Genomic DNA, 18,668 nt, shown 5'->3' with positions numbered 1-18,668 from the left:
AGCACAGGACTGACTGGAAAGGCAAGATTTGAATTGTGAGCAAGGAAACTGCCCATTGGTACTTGGTCTTACTGTGTTTAGGGAAACCAGACTTTGTGTACATGCTTTGTAAAATAAAAACAGGACTGCACCAAAGAAATAATAGATTCACACAACTTCTACTGGAAACAATCTGGAAACTTTGGAGAAAGGGGTAACATCTCTATTGTATTCACAATGCTTTAAAAATTGTTAAGTGTACCTTGAATACAGAAAATAAATATACATACATAATAAAAAGGGAAAAATACATCAAGGAATTAATTGTGCATCTCTTAATCACATTGATATGCACTTGGTCATGCAAGTAGTCCTACTTAAATCAGTAAGGTGTAAGGGCTGAACAACTGAAGTCTTGTGGATTCACCGTTTGCAACTGTGATAACACTGTATAGGGTTGTGAAAGAGAATGCTTTATATATATATATCTTACTACAAAAAGCAGTATTATATGCAGTTGTAAATAATATGTATACTGATCTTGTGATCCTGAGTTGGACATTTCCTGGGATGGGAGTGGGGGGCAAAGGAAAAAACAGGGGAGTGGGAATGTAAAAGAAAATAAAAGATAAAAGCAAAAAGCAGAATAGATACATACGTGATTATATTCCTTTCTCCTGATGTTGGGATAACAACCGAGGTATTAATTCAGAGCTATGTGCCCACAGAAGGGAATAAAAAAACCTCTTTCCTCCTAGATGAGTTACCTGGATGTTGGATCTGGCTATAGAGAATAAGTGGGCCAACTCATGCCCACTTACTCCCTCCCTAGAGCAGGTGGACAGAGAGGGGCAAACAATGGGCAGAGCATGGCTCCACTCCATAATTTACTGACCCATATAGCTGAGCCGGGGATGAGAGGAGTCGGGAAAGAAGAGACAGTACATTTAAAGCTGACATAGCCCAGCTGCAAAGTATTCTCCCCACGCCCTCAGAAACAAGGAGGAAGCAGAGAAGGTGCTATGTTTCAGAGGTACCCCTCTGAATTACAGAGGCTCCTGTGGTTACTCTTAGGATGGTGAAATTTATGTGCCACCCATTGCTCAGGGCGATGCTTAAAATTGTAATCCTCTAGACGTTAAGAAGCTCGTTCATTGCATTATAATTCTCATTTATCTTTGTATTTTCCTTGGAAACAAAACAATCAAATAAAATTAAAGACAAGTTGAACATATTTGATCATCCAATCAAATATATACAGCTGTATAATTTAAATATAACCCCCCAACCATTCAGATACAATTAAACACACTTATTTAATTCTTATTCCATTGCCTTAAAGATTGCTTAAGCATTTGCCTACCATATAACCTGAGATTTTTAATAAGGACATTAACACTCAGCAAATCTAGTCAGATCGCAATGGATTCATTGCAGTGTATGAATTTTGTCACCCTTCTTTGCCCCTGTACAAGTAGTAATTGCATTTTTCACAAGTGAAATTCTAGTAGGGCTTTTCCCCCATAACAAATTGTCACCTAACTATTGGTTAATTTGTGAGCATCAGGAGAAGCAGAATGTGATACACAATATTGCAGCTGTTCCTGCCAACCTTCTTCCTAAAAGTATCCATTCATGGTGGTGGATTTTTTTCCCAAATGACTTATGTATGCAAACAAAATACTATAAGTAGATATTATAAACTGTAAATAATGTTTGTTTTAATATATGAAAAGACCCTGAGAGATATGGCAAGACTTCTGCCATGTGGCTGACATCCCTTGTAGGAATGCTCAGATATGTCAAAGCTTAGACCAGAGCTTCAGATAAATGACAAACGTATATAAATATGTGAAACTGAAGAGTACTGATAATGCTGTTGGACTTGAAACTGTATATTTAAATACTAAATCTTACATTAACATCAAGATAAAAATTAAGGCTCCAACCCTGCAGTGAGATGTGCTAGTATGGACTCCTATGCCAGTGAGCAAGCCGTGCAACTCTAAATGTGCTCAGGGGTCCATGCTAGCAGATGCTGAGTCAAGATCTGGTTCTAAAATAATCAAAAATAAAGAAATACAAAAGTTAAGGTTCTAATAATGGAGCTAACATTTACATTTTGGTTCCTAAAGAGAGAGAGGGAAATCCTCATCTAAGAGTACTGATTCAGGTGTTCAAATACGTGCTTTTTAGGTGTTTGAATTGAGTGATTTCCTGGATTGGACCTTTATGCATGTACACAGATTTAGACTTAAATCCTTTACTTAGAACACTAGTTACACTGGAGTGAATAAATGTTTCCAGGATCAGGGATTCTAAAATTAAAACACCAAGGTTTAATTTGCAAAGTGGGCCCAATATTAGTAACGAGTATTTTCACATAACAACTTGTTTGTAGGATGGAGCCTACAGAGCAAACTACTATAATTTGGAGAACTTCAGGTATTATAATCATGAATGTGGGTATGTTTAAAGTCCACATTGCAGTATATTTTATATATTTTACAGTAAAGGGAAATATGTGAGGAATGTTTGACTCCAACCACCCAAGTATTGCAGATCAACCACAGTTTGATTGTATCTACATTATCAATCCCAGGCCATGTTAGTTAAATTTGGGCCAGTACTGGTAAAGGTTGTTTGCACGCCAGGTACACTAGCACACATATTCCTGCCAAGCCAGCCCCAGGACATCTTTAGTAAGCAGGGACTAGGAGCTTTAGAAACATAGAATATCAGAGTTGGAAGGGACCTCAGGAGGTCCTCTAGTACAACCCCCTGCTCAAAGCAGGACCAATCCCCAACTAAATATCCCAGTCAGGGCTTTGTCAAGCCTGACCTTAAAAACTTCTAAGGAAAGAGATTCCACCACCTCCCTAGGTAACGCATTCCAGTGCTTCACCACCCTCCCAATGAAAAAGTTTTTCCTAATATCCAACCTAAATCTCCCCCACTGCAACTTGAGACCATTACTCCTTGTTCTGTCATCTGCTACCACTGAGAACAGTCTAGATCCATCCTCTTTAGAACCCCCTTTCAGGTAGTTGAAAGCAGCTATCAAATGCCCTCTCATTCTTCTCTTCCACAGACTAAACATCCCCAGTTCCCTCAGCCTCTCCTCATAAGTCATGTGTTCCAGTCCCCTAATCATTTTTGTTGCCCTCCGCTGGACTCTTTCCAATTTTTCCACATCATTCTTGTAGTGTGGAGCCCAAAACTGGACACAGTACTCCAGATGAGGCCTCACCAATGTCGAATAGAGGGGAACGATCACGAACCTCGATCTGCTGCCAATGCCCCTACTTATACATCCCAAAATGCCATTGGCCTTCTTGGCAACAAGGGCACACTGCTGACTCATATCCAGCTTCTCGTCCACTGTAACCCCAAGGTCCTTTTCTGCAGAACTGCTGCCAAGCCATTCGGTCCATAGTCTGTAGTGGCACATTGGATTCTTCCTTCCTAAGTGCAGGACTCTGCACTTGTCCTTGTTGAACCTCATCAGATTTCTTTTGGCCCAATCCTCCAATTTGTCTAGGTCCCTCTGTAACCTATCCCTACCCTCCAGCGTATCTACCTCTCCTCCCAGTTTAGTGTCATCTGCAAACTTGCTGAGGGTGCAATCCACACCATCCTCCAGATCATTAATGAAGATATTGAACAAAACCAGCCCCAGGACCGACCCTTGGGGCACTCCACTTGATACCGGCTGCCAACTAGACATGGAGCCATTGATCACTACGCGTTGAGCCCGACAATCTAGCCAGTTTTCTATCCACCGTACAGTCCATTCATCGAGCCCATACTTCTTTAACTTGCTGGCAAGAATACTGTGGGAGACAGTGTCAAAAGCTTTGCTAAAGTCAAGAAATAACAGGTCCACTGCTTTCCCTTCATCCACAGAGCCAGTTATCTCATCATAGAAGGCAATTAGATTAGTCAGGCATGACTTGCCCTTGGTGAATCCATGCTGACTGTTCCTGATCACTTTCCTCTCCTCTAAGTGCTTCAGAATTGATTCCTTGAGGACCTGCTCCATGATTTTTTCCAGGGACTGAGGTGAAGCTGACTGGCCTGTAGTTCCCAGGATCCTCCTTCTTCCCTTTTTTAAAGATGGGCACTACATTAGCCTTTTTCCAGTCGTCCGGGACTTCCCCCGATTGCCATGAGTTTTCAAAGATAATGGACAATGGCTCTGCAATCACATCCGCCAACTCCTTTAGCACTCTCGGATGCAACGCATCCGGCCCCATGGACTTGTGCACGTCCAGCTTTTCTAAATAGTCCCGAACCACTTCTTTCCCCACAGAGGGCTGGTCACCTCCTCCCCATGCTGTGCTGCCCAGTGCAGCAGTCTGGGAGCTGACCTTGTTCGTGAAGACAGAGGCAAAAAAAGCATTGAGTACATTAGCTTTCTCCACATCCTCTGTCACTGGGTTGCCTCCCTCATTCAGTAAGGGGCCCACACTTTCCTTGGCTTTCTTCTTGTTGCCAACATACCTGAAGAAACCCTTCTTGTTACTCTTAACATCTCTTGCTAGCTGCAACTCCAGGTGTGTTTTGGCCTTCCTGATTTCACTCCTGCATGCCCGAGCAATATTTTTATACTCATCCCTGGTCATTTGTCCAATCTTCCACTTCTTGTAAGCTTCTTTTTTGTATTTAAGATCAACAAGGATTTCACTGTTAAGCCAAGCTGGTCGCCTGCCATATTTACTACTCTTTCTACACATTGGGATGGTTTGTCCCTGTAACCTCAGTAAGGATTCTTTAAAATACAACCAGTTCTCCTGGACTCCTTTCCCCCTCATGTTATTCTTCCAGGGGATCTTACCCATCAGTTCCCTGAGGGAGTCAAAGTCTGCTTTTCTGAAGTCCAGGGTTCGTATTCTGCTGCTTTCCTTTCTTCCTTGTGTCAGGATCCTGAACTCGACCATCTCATGGTCACTGCGTCCCAGGTTCCCATCCACTTTTGCTTCCCCTACTAATTCTTCCCAGTTTGTGAGCAGCAGGTCAAGAAGAGCTCTGCCCCTAGTTGGTTCCTCCAGCACTTGCACCAGGAAATTGTCCCCTACATTTTCCAGAAACTTCCTGGATTCTCTGTGCACCGCTGTATTGCTCTCCCACCAGGTATCAGGTTTTTTTTTCATTTTTGTCAAACACCACCTTCAAAGCAAATCAGCACCAATTGATTCATTCCTATCCCCTGTCAACTCCTTTGTGAAGGTAATCCTGAAGAATTGCTCAGCTCTTCATTAGAGTCCTGCAAAGTAAACTACTTCCAGGACATAATAGCACATTTTTCCAAAAGCAACTTCAGATAAAGGAGAGCTTTGTTAAGCTTTAAAATGTCTTTATGCCCCACGTACTCTACGCATCTCTAACAAAGGTCCTTAGGTTTTACTATACTTATCAGCCTTACATAATACCGAAAAAATATGGACATGCACATATGGATATGTGTGATATAGAAGAACAACTTTCTTATTTTAACATAATTGCCTTTATCATTGCTAAAGTCTGCAAATAGAATATAAATATGTATTTCAGTACAGAGTGAGACATCAGGACAGAGGGGCTGGTTACACTGAAAGAGTACATAGGTTTTGTTTGTTTGTTTGTTTTGAATTTAAAAAACAAAACATTTTAATAGGGTAAAATACAAAAGTAGGCAATGAACAGTTCTCGGGCTACTTAAATTTCTGTATTAGATTTGTATTGATTTATTTCAAATACAGAGACACAAATGAAAAAAAATACTTTGACGTTTACATTACTGATTATGTGGATGAGCTAGTGTACACCAACCAGTCTGATTGCTGAAGTCAGTGAGACTTCGCAAATGCACAGAGTTTGGAGTTAGCTAATCCTAAATCAGTGGCTAAGATTCATAGATTCATAGAATTTAAGGCCAGAATGGACTATTAGATCACCTAGTCTCACCTCCTGTATATTCCAGGACATTACATATCACCAATTTACCCCTGCATTGAGCCCAGAATTTGTATTTGGCTAAAGCATATTGCAGAAAGGCATCCAGCTTTTATTTGAAGACATCAAAAAATGGGGAATCCACCACTTCCCCCGGGATAGATTGTTCCAATGGTAAATCACCATTCCTTGCTAAAGAATTGTGACACTTCTAATTTGAATTTATGTGGCTTCAGTTTCCAGTAATTGGTTCTTGTTATGCCTTTCTCAGCTTCATTAAAGAGCCCTTTAGTTCCTGGTATTTTCAACTTGTTAAGGTACAGATACACTGCAATAAAGTCACCTCTCTATCTTCTTTTTGATAAGCTAAACAGATAGGAACTTCCTCTCTTTGATAAAAATAGACCCCAAATGTCCATGAACTAAACCCACATGCTAAAAATTCATGAGTAAAATACAAGGGGGGGGGGGGGGTTAAGAGCAACCAACGTATATTCAATATTTAGAGAAGCTAAGTAGCAAGCCATCACCACAGACTTTTGAAAACACCTGGTTTCATAACTGCAGTTACCAACTACTTCGATGTCTGTGTACTATTGAGAGACTGGAGTATGGTTTCTGAAAAACTTTTTGTTTAGCATAAATCAATTTAAGGATCAATATTTACCTGCCAAGAGTTAGATTCAGCCACAGTCCTTTTCCTGTGAAATCATTTACACCAGTACCAAATGAGTCTGAAACAGTGCTATTCATTTGGTATCATTTTCAACCACTGCACTGACATAAGTGACTGTATGAGGTACCAGGCAATGCAGTAATGGGCCCTTGGAATAAAGTCAAGGTACTCACCACTTAGTTTAGGACTCGGTGTTCCCAAAGCTGGTCTAGGGTCTTTCACCAATATTTTTGATCCAGCTGTTGGAAAGAACAACAAAAAGATGGACAACAAGTAACCATCTGAAGACATTCAGTGGGACGTGTGCTCCTAAATCACTTAATCACTATTAGTTCCTTAGCCCACAGTACCACCTTAAAGGGGATGGGATGTAAATGTATATCACCAAAGAGGAAAAAACACATATACATCAGAGGATGTTCAGAGAACTTTAGTAGACAAACAGGATGTATTTGCATAATACAATTTAAAGTTCCATATAGGGACTAATCAGATTGCTTGAATTAGTCAAATGGAATTATCCCCTTCCAATTTGAACCTGATTCATGCTAACTGTCTTTTACGTGATGGCACTACCCAACATTTCTGGTTTTCTGGAATAAAGTGTTGAATAAAAAAATATATATTGGAGACAGACCTTCTGTACAATGGACACATGGATCTTTATTACTGAGATCCCTTTTATATTTTTGGTCTCCCTTATACAGATGAAAAGGACTCAATTATTTGTTCCCTTTAAGTCAATGATTCAGTCATTTTTGAAAAAAACTATTTTCATTTCCACCAGGAGGAACAAGAGAATACAGTGCTTTTCTCCTAACTACTTCCCCCTGTGGGAGGAACATGGCTTTTCATCTTTCTCTCTGTAATAGGTCCCTCAGGGTATACTATATTTCATTCTAATAAGAGTTAATAATTTTGAAGACATTACTCCTTCTTCTCATCTTCCTGTAATACTGAACAGCGAGAAGTGAGAACCTTAGTTTTAACCACTTTTTGAGCCATTAATTTGTTTTACAATTGCCAAGATTTGGAAAAAAAAAAAGATCAATCAAATGTTCCAAGTGAAAGCAAAGAAGCAAGAAGATAAACTGTCAATGTTTCATCTCCTGACTTTTAAAGGATATCGAAGTTGTCAGTAGACCTCTCTTACATCCACTGACAAGGAGGGCTTATTGCTTAGGGACACAGATTCTGGTTTGCTGTGTAAACAGGGGTGCTGCTCTGATTTTTTAAGTTCTGGTACTCCACCCCCATTACCTTATTTTGAATAAAGCGTAGATGAAAAGAGCTGTGAGGATACAGAATCCTATCCCCCCAAACTGGAGAAAGGGCATGGCTGCTAGAAAGATTACGGCATTTAATATCACCTGTATTCCTTTTTTCCACCTTATGCAGAGCTGTGGCTCAGGGGATCCACAGAATGTGTATCCCCAATGACCATACCCCTGCCAATACTAGAAACAACCATGCACTCCCACAGAGAAAGATGGCATTGAGCTTCTCTCTCTGGTGAACCCTAATTCTAACCCTAACCCAGCCCCAGCAGAGAGTGAAAATGCAGCATTTCGACTATGGTTTTGTCAAATGGGATTGCAGTAGATCACCTTTAGGCAACTACTGTTGTTTATTTTGAAAGCAGCAGAGAAAATTTCTTGGAACAAATTCCTGTTACCCTAAAGGGTCCCTTAATTACAAAGGAAAGTATCAAGACATTCCAAATATGGACAGAGGTATTCAATTCAAACAAGCAGTACCCTGAAGTAAAACAATAGAAACACTGGAAAAGAAGATCACACCATGGTTACAAGGAGGTTTCTTTCACACGAAGATGATGTTTGTTTAACTCCACACATTTTATTTGGAATACCTTGATAATATTTATATTAAGATGTGCAACAGAGCTCAGTGAAAACTGGAATTTCCATCCTTTGGGAAACTGTGATATTTCAACAGATCAGGACAAAAAGTTGGAATATCAAAAACGTTCATGGAACAAAAAGTTCAGACATTTTTAATTTTGAAATGGCAAAACATTTTATTTTGGAATTTCTGATCAAAACAAAACATTTAAATATTCCCAAATTGAAATGTTTAATTTCAATGTGTGATACTGACCCAAAACATTTAGTTCTGAGTTTGTTCAATATTAATCTACATTTCCCTGTGATGGCATATTGTCTCGTGGCAACTGCAATTTGGGTACCTAATGCCACCATTCTCCCCTATGGTCAGGCTCCCTGACCAGACTACATCTTCCATGATGCATCCATAGCCATGTCACTTTCATGATATGCTACACTGCTCAACTGGAGGGAAGACTCCATCTGAACACCATAAAAGGGATGCAATCTGGTTGCAGCTGGCCAGCCAATGGAGCTGGTTCCTAAATTAATCCCCATTGGTATAATGAAGCAAGACAGTATGGGCAAATTTCACTATCATACAGAATTTCTTTATTATGCTTTGTAAATATCAAAAAACTAGAGGATTAGGTCTTCAGCTTCAATTGTTCTTAGAATCATAGCATCATAGAATGTCAGGATTGGAAGGGACCTCAGGAGGTCATCTAGTACAACCCCCTGCTCAAAGCAGGACCAATCCCCAACTAAATATCCCAGCCAGGGCTTTGTCAATCCTGACCTTAAAAACTTCTAAGGAAGGAGATTCCACCACCTCCCTAGGTAACACATTCCAGTGTTTCACCACCCTCCTAGTGAAAAAGCTTTTCCTAATATCCAACCTAAATCTCCCCCACTGCAACTTGAGACCATTACTCCTTGTTCTGTCATCCGCTACCACTGAGAATAGTCTAGATCCTTCCTCTTTGGAACCACCTTTCAGGTAGTTGAAAGCAGCTATCAAATCCCCCCTCATTCTTCTCTTCTGTAGACTAAACAATCCCAGTTCCCTCAGCCTCTCCTCATAAGTCATGTGTTCCAGTCCCCTAATCATTTTTGTTGCCCTCTGCTTGACTCTCTCCGATTTTTCCACATCCTTTCTGTAGTGTGGGGCCCAAATCTGGACACAGTACTCCAGATGAGGCCTCACCAATGTCGAATAGAGGGGAACGATCACGTCCCTCGATCTGCTGCCAATGCCCCTACTTATACATCCCAAAATGCCATTGGCCTTCTTGGCAACAAGGGCACACTGTTGACTCATATCCAGCTTCTCGTCCAGTGTAACCCCTAGGTCCTTTTCTGCAGAACTGCTGCCGAGCCATTTGGTCTCTAGTCTGTAGCGGTGCATTGGATTCTTCCATCCTAAGTGCAGGACTCTGCACTTGTCCTTGTTGAACCTCGTCAGATTTCTTTTGGCCCAATCCTCCAATTTGTCTAGGTCCCTCTGTATCCTATCCCTATCCTCCAACGTATCTACCACTCCTCCTAGTTTAGTGTCATCTGCAAACTTGCTGTTTGCATCTTCATGCCGTTTACTTAAATTCTGAATTTAAATACAGGCTAAATTTTCATGTTTACTTTTCAACATGCCATCTTTTTCTTCTTATATGGAAAGCACATGCTCCCAAACATCATCCTGTACAGTAAGTTTTATAACCCCAGAAAACCCAACATCAGCTCTGCATATCAGTGAAGTTCTGCAGTTTTGCAAGGAACAAACTTATGGTAATATAGACTGAAATGAGAGTGGATCCTCTAGGCTTGCATGTCTGGAGTTCTAATTCATATAACATGTACACAAGAGTATTATACAATGCATATGTCTTGTACATGGATATAGGGTACAATTTTCAAAACAGCCCCAGTGACTCAGGAGTCTGAATCCCATTTTCAAAAAGGACTTAGGGACCTAAGTCTTATGTGCTAAGTCAAGTGGGTGCTTTTGAATACTTTACCCACAAATATATAATGCTATTATATGAAATACAGAAAAAGACAGCATAATATACAGATTTTAAAGACATATATTTATGTGATATATTGTTACTAAATAGCAAGTAAGGGAAAATTAAAAGTTTAATATTTGAAAGGCAGAGGGAGGGGAGGAGGAGCAGAAAGGGTTACCTTCACAAACTGGAACTTTTCCAGTCCACGTGCCATCAGATCTACAGACTCTGTGTTCTGACCCTCCTGCTAGGAAGAAGCCTGGCTGACAGGTATAAATCAATGTATAACCGAGTGAAGGGAGATCCATTCCAGCCACATTAGCATGAACTGGAGCCTCTGGTTGTTTACAGCTGTGTGCTACAAAGAAACTGTACGTTACTTTTTAGTTGAAATAGTAAAAATATATCAGGAAAAAACAACCACAAACATTTTGACAGGTAGTTAATTAAACAAAATGCATTAGCAACAATTACTTATATGTATATGTTCTTTCTCATCTGAGAGCTCACTAAGCACTTCATGTTTTATAAACTCTGGGCCCAATCCTGAAAGCAGATACATGAAGCAGATCTTTATTCTTATGTGACAGCCCACTGAGTTTGAGCCTCCACCTTTGCAGATTTTATGGAAGGCCCAAACACCATATACATGTATTGATTGCCTTCCACAGCAGTAACAGGCAACCACCCATTGCATAAATTGCAACAATTGCTTAATACCAGGCAGCAACTAAATAAGAGTTTAGAACAGGAAATGAAGAAAAATGGTTACTAACCTGTTCTGAAACTATTGTTCTTTGAAATATATTGCACATGTCCATTCCACTTCAGTTGTTTGCAAGCCCTAGCATCTGAGATTTTCCCTCAGTGGTACCAACCAGGGTAGCACATTCACCCGCCGCTGCCAAGTGCTGCTGTGCAATGGTATAAAAGGCAGAACTGCTCACAACCCCCCTCTACTCCTTTTTACTAGACTGTTGAGCGATAGCATAATGAAAAGTAAAAGTATGCCCTGAACACCAAGTTACAGCTCTACAAATATTTAGAACAGGCTCTTGAGCGAGAAAGGCTGCAGACCCTGTGTGTGATCTTGCTGAACGTGCTAGCACCCTGTTTGGTGGAGTTACACAGACTGGAAGGTTTCAGAGTAGCAGCAGTGTCAGTCTGTATCTGCAAAAAGAAAAGGAGTACTTGAGGCACTTTAAAGATAGTCTCTAAGGTGCCACAAGTACTCCTATAGACTGGAAGGCACTTCATCCTGTCCGCAATCACCATTACAGTTGGGAGGGAGACTGAAACAGTTTAGTCCTATCCAAGTTAAAGGGCTAATGCTCTCCTAGCATCCAATGTGTGGAGTCTCTCCTCGTCCTTATGACCATGAGGCTTAACGGAGAAAGTTGGTAAGTATATTGTCTGCTTGATGTGGAAGTGAGAAATCACTTTGGTGAGAAATTTGGATGAAGACAGAGATATATCTTATCCATGTAGAAGACAGTGGAGCAGATACCAGATCTCTCAATTCTTCTACTCTCTTTGCAGATGTAATTTCTACCAAAAAAGCTAACTTCATTGACAGATGAAGTAACAAACCGGTAGCCAGTGGTTCAAAGGGTGGACTCGTTAGTGTTGCTAACACCAGGTTTAAGTACCAAGGAAGAATGGGGTCATCTACTTGGGGAGATAACCAGTCCAGAGCCTTCAAAAAAGTGAGTGAGTGACATGGGACTGGAGAAAAGGAAGCTATTACCAGTCAGAGTGTGGAAAGCCAAGATAGCTGCTAAGTGCAGCTGATGGAAATTTCAGGTATAGCATGTGTCGTATTGGATCTTGTAGTGGAGAAACACCTTTTTGTTGATATCAGAGAGAGAAACTTTTCCACTTCAAGTGGTAAGTGTACCTGGTAAAAGTTTTTTGCTATTCAAGAGGGCATTTTGCACATTCCTTGAACAGATCTCCTACTGAAGTGTTTACCACGGAGCATCCAGGCTATAAGGTGAAGGATCTCTGGGTAGAGATGGACAAGGTAACGATGATTCTGAGAGATTAGATCCAGGTCTGGTGATAGTGTCAATGAAGCCCTGGTAGAGAGGGTCAGTAGCATGGAAAACCAATGCTGGTAAAGCCACGCCAGTGTGAGTATTATGTGAGCGTGGCCATATTTAATTTTTAACACCACCCTGGGTAGGAGTGGAACCAGAAGGTTCAAATACAACAGGAAAGCATCCATCAGAGACCCTGGACTGTGACTGGACAGTGAACAAAACTGATGACACTTCCTGTTTGGTTAGGTTGCCAATAGGTCTATCTGGGTAGCACCCCAGACTTGGAAAATATGTCTGATGGAGAGACCACTTGTGGTGACTGGTGAATGATCTGCTCAATCAGTCTGCAAGAGTGTTCAGGACACCCGTAACATAGAGGGTTTGAGTTTGAACTCTCAGAGGAGTATTGCTTCTTGGCATAGAAGCAACAATCTGACCTCTCTCTTTCTGTTCACCTAGGACATCACTGCCCTGTTGTCCATAACAACTAGTAAACTCCTTCCTTTGATTTGGGTGAGGAAAGTGTGACAAATGGCTAGACAAATGGCTTTGTGAGAGTGGTCCCTGAAAAGGGATTTGGAAGTGGGGAGAAAATGGGGGTAGACATAAATTGAAGGGTATATTCCATACTGGGACAAAATGAGAGCAGAAGAGGCTGGAAAACTGCAACTGGTAAGCTGTCCTCTACGAGAATGTCAGACTGACTGCTTGGTGTTCCCAGGCTGTTTGGACGAGTTCAGTGGACAAAAAAGGAGACAGAGGTGATCTCTTCCTGTAACTTTCCCTTTTTCTTCTAGAGTGCTTCCTGGTGACAAGCCATAAAGGAAACATAACAGCAGGACTGCTGTGGATGGAACAACTACTTCTTTGTGAAGGACTGTAAATATCCAAAAACTTGAGGGTAGGCCTAGAGTCGTTTTGGCTATGAAGCTTGTCATCAGTCTGTTGGGGAAAAAAAGCATTGGTCCCTCAAAAGTGAGATAATGAACGGTTTGTTAGACCTCCTGAAAAAGAACTGATAACTGGTGCCATGAACATCTCTGTATTTTAATGGCTGATGCAGCATCCAATGCATCCTGAGGCAAGATCCTGGCCACCATTTTTTCCTTATCCACTACTGCAAGAAACTTTTTGTTTCAGCTCCTCTACCAGCTTGTCTGTAAATTTTAATATATTGTTCCATAGGGAGAAATTATAAGTAAGGTTCCGTGTTTGTCACAGAGATCACGGAAGTCATGGATTTCTGTGACCTCTGTGACTTCTGCAGCAGCCCAGTGCGGCTGGCCCGAGAGCCCCCTGAGCAGCTCAGGCACCCCCTGGACCAGTCACACTGGCTGCTGCTGGGGCAGTCTTGCCCCCCCCCACTACCACCCAGCAGCAGGGCTGGGGCACGAGGTGGTGCTTACCTGGGGGGGGGGGCTCCCCGGAAGGGTGACAGCAACTCCCCTCCCTCAGCTCCAAGCTCCATGTGCTGCTTCCACCCATAGGTATCGCCCCCACATCTCCCATTGGCTGTGGTTCCCAGCCAATGAGAGCTGCAGAACCGGGGCTTGTGGCAGAACGGAGGCAGCATGTGGAGTAAGGAGCTGGGGTGGCAGCTTCCTAGAACTCCGCCCAGCACCCACGGTGCCCCCTTGAGCACCTGAGCCCCCCCCAGCTGCATCCCCCCATCCTCCCCAGCACCCGTGGCATCCCCTGGGCCACGCACCCCAGCACCTGTGGAGCTTGCCTACCCGCAGCACCTATGCACCCCCCCCAGCACCCGCGGCATCCCCCCAGTACCTGCAGCGCCCCCTGGGCTGCCCCCTTCCAGCACCCACAGCTTCCCCAGTGCCATCCCCACGAGCTGCCGCTTCCCCCCCCCCAATTTTTTGTCAGGGGTATATAATAAAAGTCATGGACAGGTCACGGGCCGTGAATTTTTGTTTACTGCCCGTGACCTGTCCATGACTTTTTCTAAAAATACCCGTGACTAAAACGTAGCCTTAATCATAAGTTCCAAGCAATGCTAGCTGATTAGAAATCTGGAGCTGTAGTAGAGCTGTCAAACAAACTTTCCTGCTAATAATACCAAACTTCTTTGCATCTTTTGATTTGCAGGTAGATGCCTGCTGACTCTGGCACTCTCTTTTGTTAACAGCTCAGGCCACCAAAGAACGTGATGGTGGGTGTAAAAATGTTAACCCCCCCCGCATAATACCTCCTCTGATGGAAGATGGCATTTGCCACAATACTTTTGTGGGTCCCAGAACAGTTTTATTTATGGGGAACATCACTTGAGAAGATTCCAAGGTATCAACCAATCTGCGTGAGCTCTCCTGAATTACTTCCACCTGTACATCTACGGAGGAAGACACCCTATTTAAGATGTCCTGGTGAGTTGTGTAATCATATGGGAGGAAACACCAGTCATTACCACCTCGTCAGCCGATGAGGAAGAGGGACACATGGCTGGCTGAGGTGGAGCTTCCCTTTTCTTCCTAAGAGGGATTCACTAAGGCAGATTGAGCTCAGTACCTGGAGCGGCTTCCTGCAGCTCTGCACCACTTTGTGCTGTTTGCTGGAGGATGTAGAGGGGACGGGTTGCGGAGAAGATCTGCAGGCAGGAGGAAATCCCCACAGGTTCCAATACGGTCATTGATATGGCACCAAAACCCAATTTCTTCCCGACCATGGCTCCCTGTTAGCCAACCAATGAAGAAATTCCAGTGGATACCAGGGTGGGGAGAGCGATTGCTTATGTGATGTGGCTGCGACACATAAGATCCAACTTCCAACTCTGGTGATGAACCTGAGTCATTTGACCAGGGAGGTAGGGTGCTTCTTTGTGCCAGGGTAATGTGAAAAGGTCTGGAGAGGACTGCCTTGGCTAAATCATTGCTGGCTTGCCTCTTGGTGATGCCATACAAGGGAGTACCAGAGTGTGCAGAAGTGCCCACAGTACCAGGGGCTGAACTCTAGTAGCTGGCAAATCCCCATGAGTGTCTGCTAGTACTGGGTGAGCTGTCTCTTGAACTGCCAGCAGAGTTTGCACCAAGAGACTCAGTAGATCACATTCTATGTCATATGCTTCAGGCATTGATGGCACAGGAAAAATCTCTGCTAAACTACAGATGATGGCATCACTGAACAGGATGGTGCTCCCTTAGAGGTCAGTCTGAACAGCACAAGTACTGGTGTAAAAGTTGACAACCTTCTCTCCCCCGAGGTGCAGTCTGCACAGGGGAGTGCCTTGACACCGAGTGCACTCTACCCTCCTTCCCAGCTTATTTGCTGGTCTCTGGTGCTGGGGACCTTGATCTGCTTGACGATGGATCCCTTGATACAGTCTCCCGCTGCTTCTTCTTTGGTACTAGATAAGGAGATTTGTTCAAAGACTCTGCCATGACAGAAGTACTGCTGTTAACTGAAGGAGAGGCATCCAGTACTTGACCCGAATAGGAAGGCTCCAAGGGTGGCTGCTGGGGGTTGCCTGTGCAAGAAAGTGCTTTAGTCTGACCTCCCTATCCCTTTTAATTCTGGGCTTAAAGTTCCTTCATCTTTGGCACGTGTCCCTGACGTGGGCTTCTCTTAAGCACTGCAGGCACCTGGAGAGCAAGTCACTGACTGGCATCAGCTTCTTGCAGCCATCACAAGGTTTGAAGTCCAGAAACCAGAGCATGCTCCAGCACCAGGCATTGGTATCCAGAACAGGCATGAACTGAAGTGTACACTGAGTACACTATTTTTTTTTAAAAAGGAAACCTACAAGTAGAAAACTATGAACTATTAACAAATACCAGCTATATTTAATAGAAATGCTAAAGCCTTGACTACATTGTCACTTTACAGCCCTGAAACTTTCTTGCTCAAGGGTCTGAAAAAACACTCTCCTGAGCGTGGCAAATTTCAGTGCTGTACAGTGGCAGCATAGACAGTGCACCAGCACTGGGAGCTATTCCCCTTGTGGGGGTGGTTTCTTCAGAGCGCAGGGAGAGCTCTCTCTCTGGAGCCGCACCTACACCACCACGTTAAAGCTCTGCTACGGCAGTGCTTTAATGTTGCTAGTGAAGACAAGTGCGTCCATCTTTCTTAGGGAAACACTTGCAGTAGGTAGGTAGAACACTCTGATAACCATCACAGGCAGTAAGAAGGAATTGAAAAAGGTTGGGGGTGGCTCTGCCCTTTATACCATCATGGAGCAGCATGAGACAGCACCGGGAGCACGCTAAGGGGTAAATCCCTGTTGCTAGTACATGGTGTGCACAAACACCCAAAGTGGAATGGACATGTGCAATCACTCAAAGAAAAATAATGAGTCACCCTGAAGTTACAAGGAGTAATTTTAGGTAAAACAGACTGTAATTATCCTGGGTAGAAATTACCCAGAATGACTCTTAATGAACCTACTTTTGAGAAAAACATCTTGGTACAGATGTCTGAAACATTAGTTTTACACTGGATCCAAAACATGGCACCTTCAACAGAAGAGTGCCCCCTTTCATTGCAGTTGAGCACTGATTCAGCACTCAGAGGGAAGAGTGTCACCTACTGAATCACTAACACAAGTCACAGAGCAACCTTGCATGCTCCCATCCATGTAATGTTTGGTTCTCATCCTGCTGATCTTATGTTATGAGTTATGACATATCTTATGACCATCGCAGATGGCATGTTTTCAGGCTGTTTGTAGAACTGGAAGGCATTACTTGTGACATTACAGTATAAATGAATCAGCACTACAAGACAATAGTTTGCATAAGTCTTAAGAGAATGCATAGTCGCCTAGGACAGAAACAGCTTCCCTGACTTAGAAAGAACTTCCTCTCTCTTTCAGATATGACTAATTATTGTTACCTTAACAAATTACCACACTGCCCTTTTTCAAAGTATCAGCACTGGGTACTAGGAAAGCAGTGCAAACAATTTCTTACTATTAATACTGGAGCATATGCTTTGAAACCTCAGACAAAACTTAGTGGCCTTGATGTTCCACTTGGATGAAGTGCAGAGGGGGCTACTCCCTGATTCAGGGCTGCCCATCCCCAGTGCAATTTAGGGCAGCACAGAGTTTTACCATGATCCCTTTTCCTTTCCTCTACCCCTCCTGCAGCCACACTCTCACCCTCGCTCATGTATCTGATAAAGTAGCATTGTATCCAATCAACTATAAACAATAATAAACAGAGCTTTGGTTTTCCTATGTCTATAACGGCTTGTAGAACTGTGAAAGATTAAAATCACATGAATATGGATAAATTGAGTAAAATATTATTTTAATCTTTCACAGTTCTACAAACCGTTATAGACATAGGAAAACCAAAACTTAGTTTATTATTGTTCACTACTTTTCAACAATATAGTACATTGAAGTTAATTTAAGAAACCTATCATGGGTAACTATTTCCATCCAAGACTAACAGAAAAATATTTATCCCCATTACTTACGTATACATTCTGGCTGAATCCCACTCCACGTAAGATCAGGGAGGCAAGTTCGGGTTGTAGAACCTTGGAGAAGGTGTCCTTTTTTACATTGAAATTGAACAACATTTCCCACCTAATGAAAAAGTGAAAGTACAATGATGTTATCACAAGGAAATATAAATTGTTCCACAATCAATAGGGAAAACTCCTACACAGAATGCAGGATGGATAAGATGAGCTGTGAAGTCCTTTCAAGAGCTGGGCAGAAAAAGGGAATTCCATTCTGTGGAGGATTTGGTACTTTGGAAGTAAACCCTCAAATTTCAGAAATCTCAGTGAAAGGGAATGGAGCCCTAACTCTGGGACAGTTTATGTAGTGGGATCTTGGAAGCCGTGGAAGCTCTGGCTGCCAAAGGGCTGCGAGCCTGGGAGCCCAGACTGCCAAGGAATCACAAACTGGGAGCCAGCCCTTCCAGGCTCTCATCTCCTTGTCACATTGTCAGGGGCTGCCACGGATTTCGGTCAGTGTGCTGGCAGGAAATCAGGCAGGTTTTGAAACCTTTGTGGCAGTGGGTTTCATTGAAACTTCTTTGAAATTGAACCATTATGTCAAATGTTTCTGTTGGAAGGAATCAGCAAATTCTGATGAAAAATGTTTCACTGGAATTTCTCTGACCAGCTCTAGTTCCTTCTGACTCAAGCCTCCATGGTTCAAGCATTTTCTTTTAGCTTTGAGCTCTATGGTGTTTAACTTTACTCTCTCACTACAAGAAGAGAAAAA

General features: G+C 42.6%; 1 protein-coding gene and 1 long non-coding RNA gene across 3 annotated transcripts in view; one reads left to right on the top strand and one right to left on the bottom strand.

Annotated features, from left to right (window-relative positions):
- CSMD3 (CUB and Sushi multiple domains 3) overlaps positions 1–18,668 on the bottom strand; it is a 1,215,628-nt gene that overhangs the window by 15,347 nt on the left and 1,181,613 nt on the right. For both annotated transcript variants that reach the window (XM_073330296.2, XM_073330291.2), the window contains 3 exons: positions 17,909–18,020; positions 10,618–10,797; positions 6,763–6,828 (listed from right to left, as the gene is read on the bottom strand). In XM_073330296.2, the coding sequence (XP_073186397.1) occupies positions 6,763–6,828; positions 10,618–10,797; positions 17,909–18,020 (358 nt within the window). The remainder of the gene's footprint in view (positions 1–6,762; positions 6,829–10,617; positions 10,798–17,908; positions 18,021–18,668) is intronic.
- The window catches only part of LOC140906419 (uncharacterized), a 44,588-nt gene that overhangs the window by 20,015 nt on the left and 5,905 nt on the right, over positions 1–18,668 (top strand). Inside the window, exons 2-3 of the long non-coding RNA XR_012157108.2 lie at positions 13,279–13,382; positions 14,582–14,856. This is a non-coding gene — a long non-coding RNA (uncharacterized LOC140906419). The remainder of the gene's footprint in view (positions 1–13,278; positions 13,383–14,581; positions 14,857–18,668) is intronic.

This window comes from Lepidochelys kempii, chromosome 2, assembly GCF_965140285.1.
Source record: "Lepidochelys kempii isolate rLepKem1 chromosome 2, rLepKem1.hap1, whole genome shotgun sequence".
Taxonomy (NCBI): domain Eukaryota; kingdom Metazoa; phylum Chordata; order Testudines; family Cheloniidae; genus Lepidochelys; species Lepidochelys kempii.
Note: the sequence above shows the minus strand (reverse complement) of the source record. Positions and strands in the feature narration are given on the sequence as shown.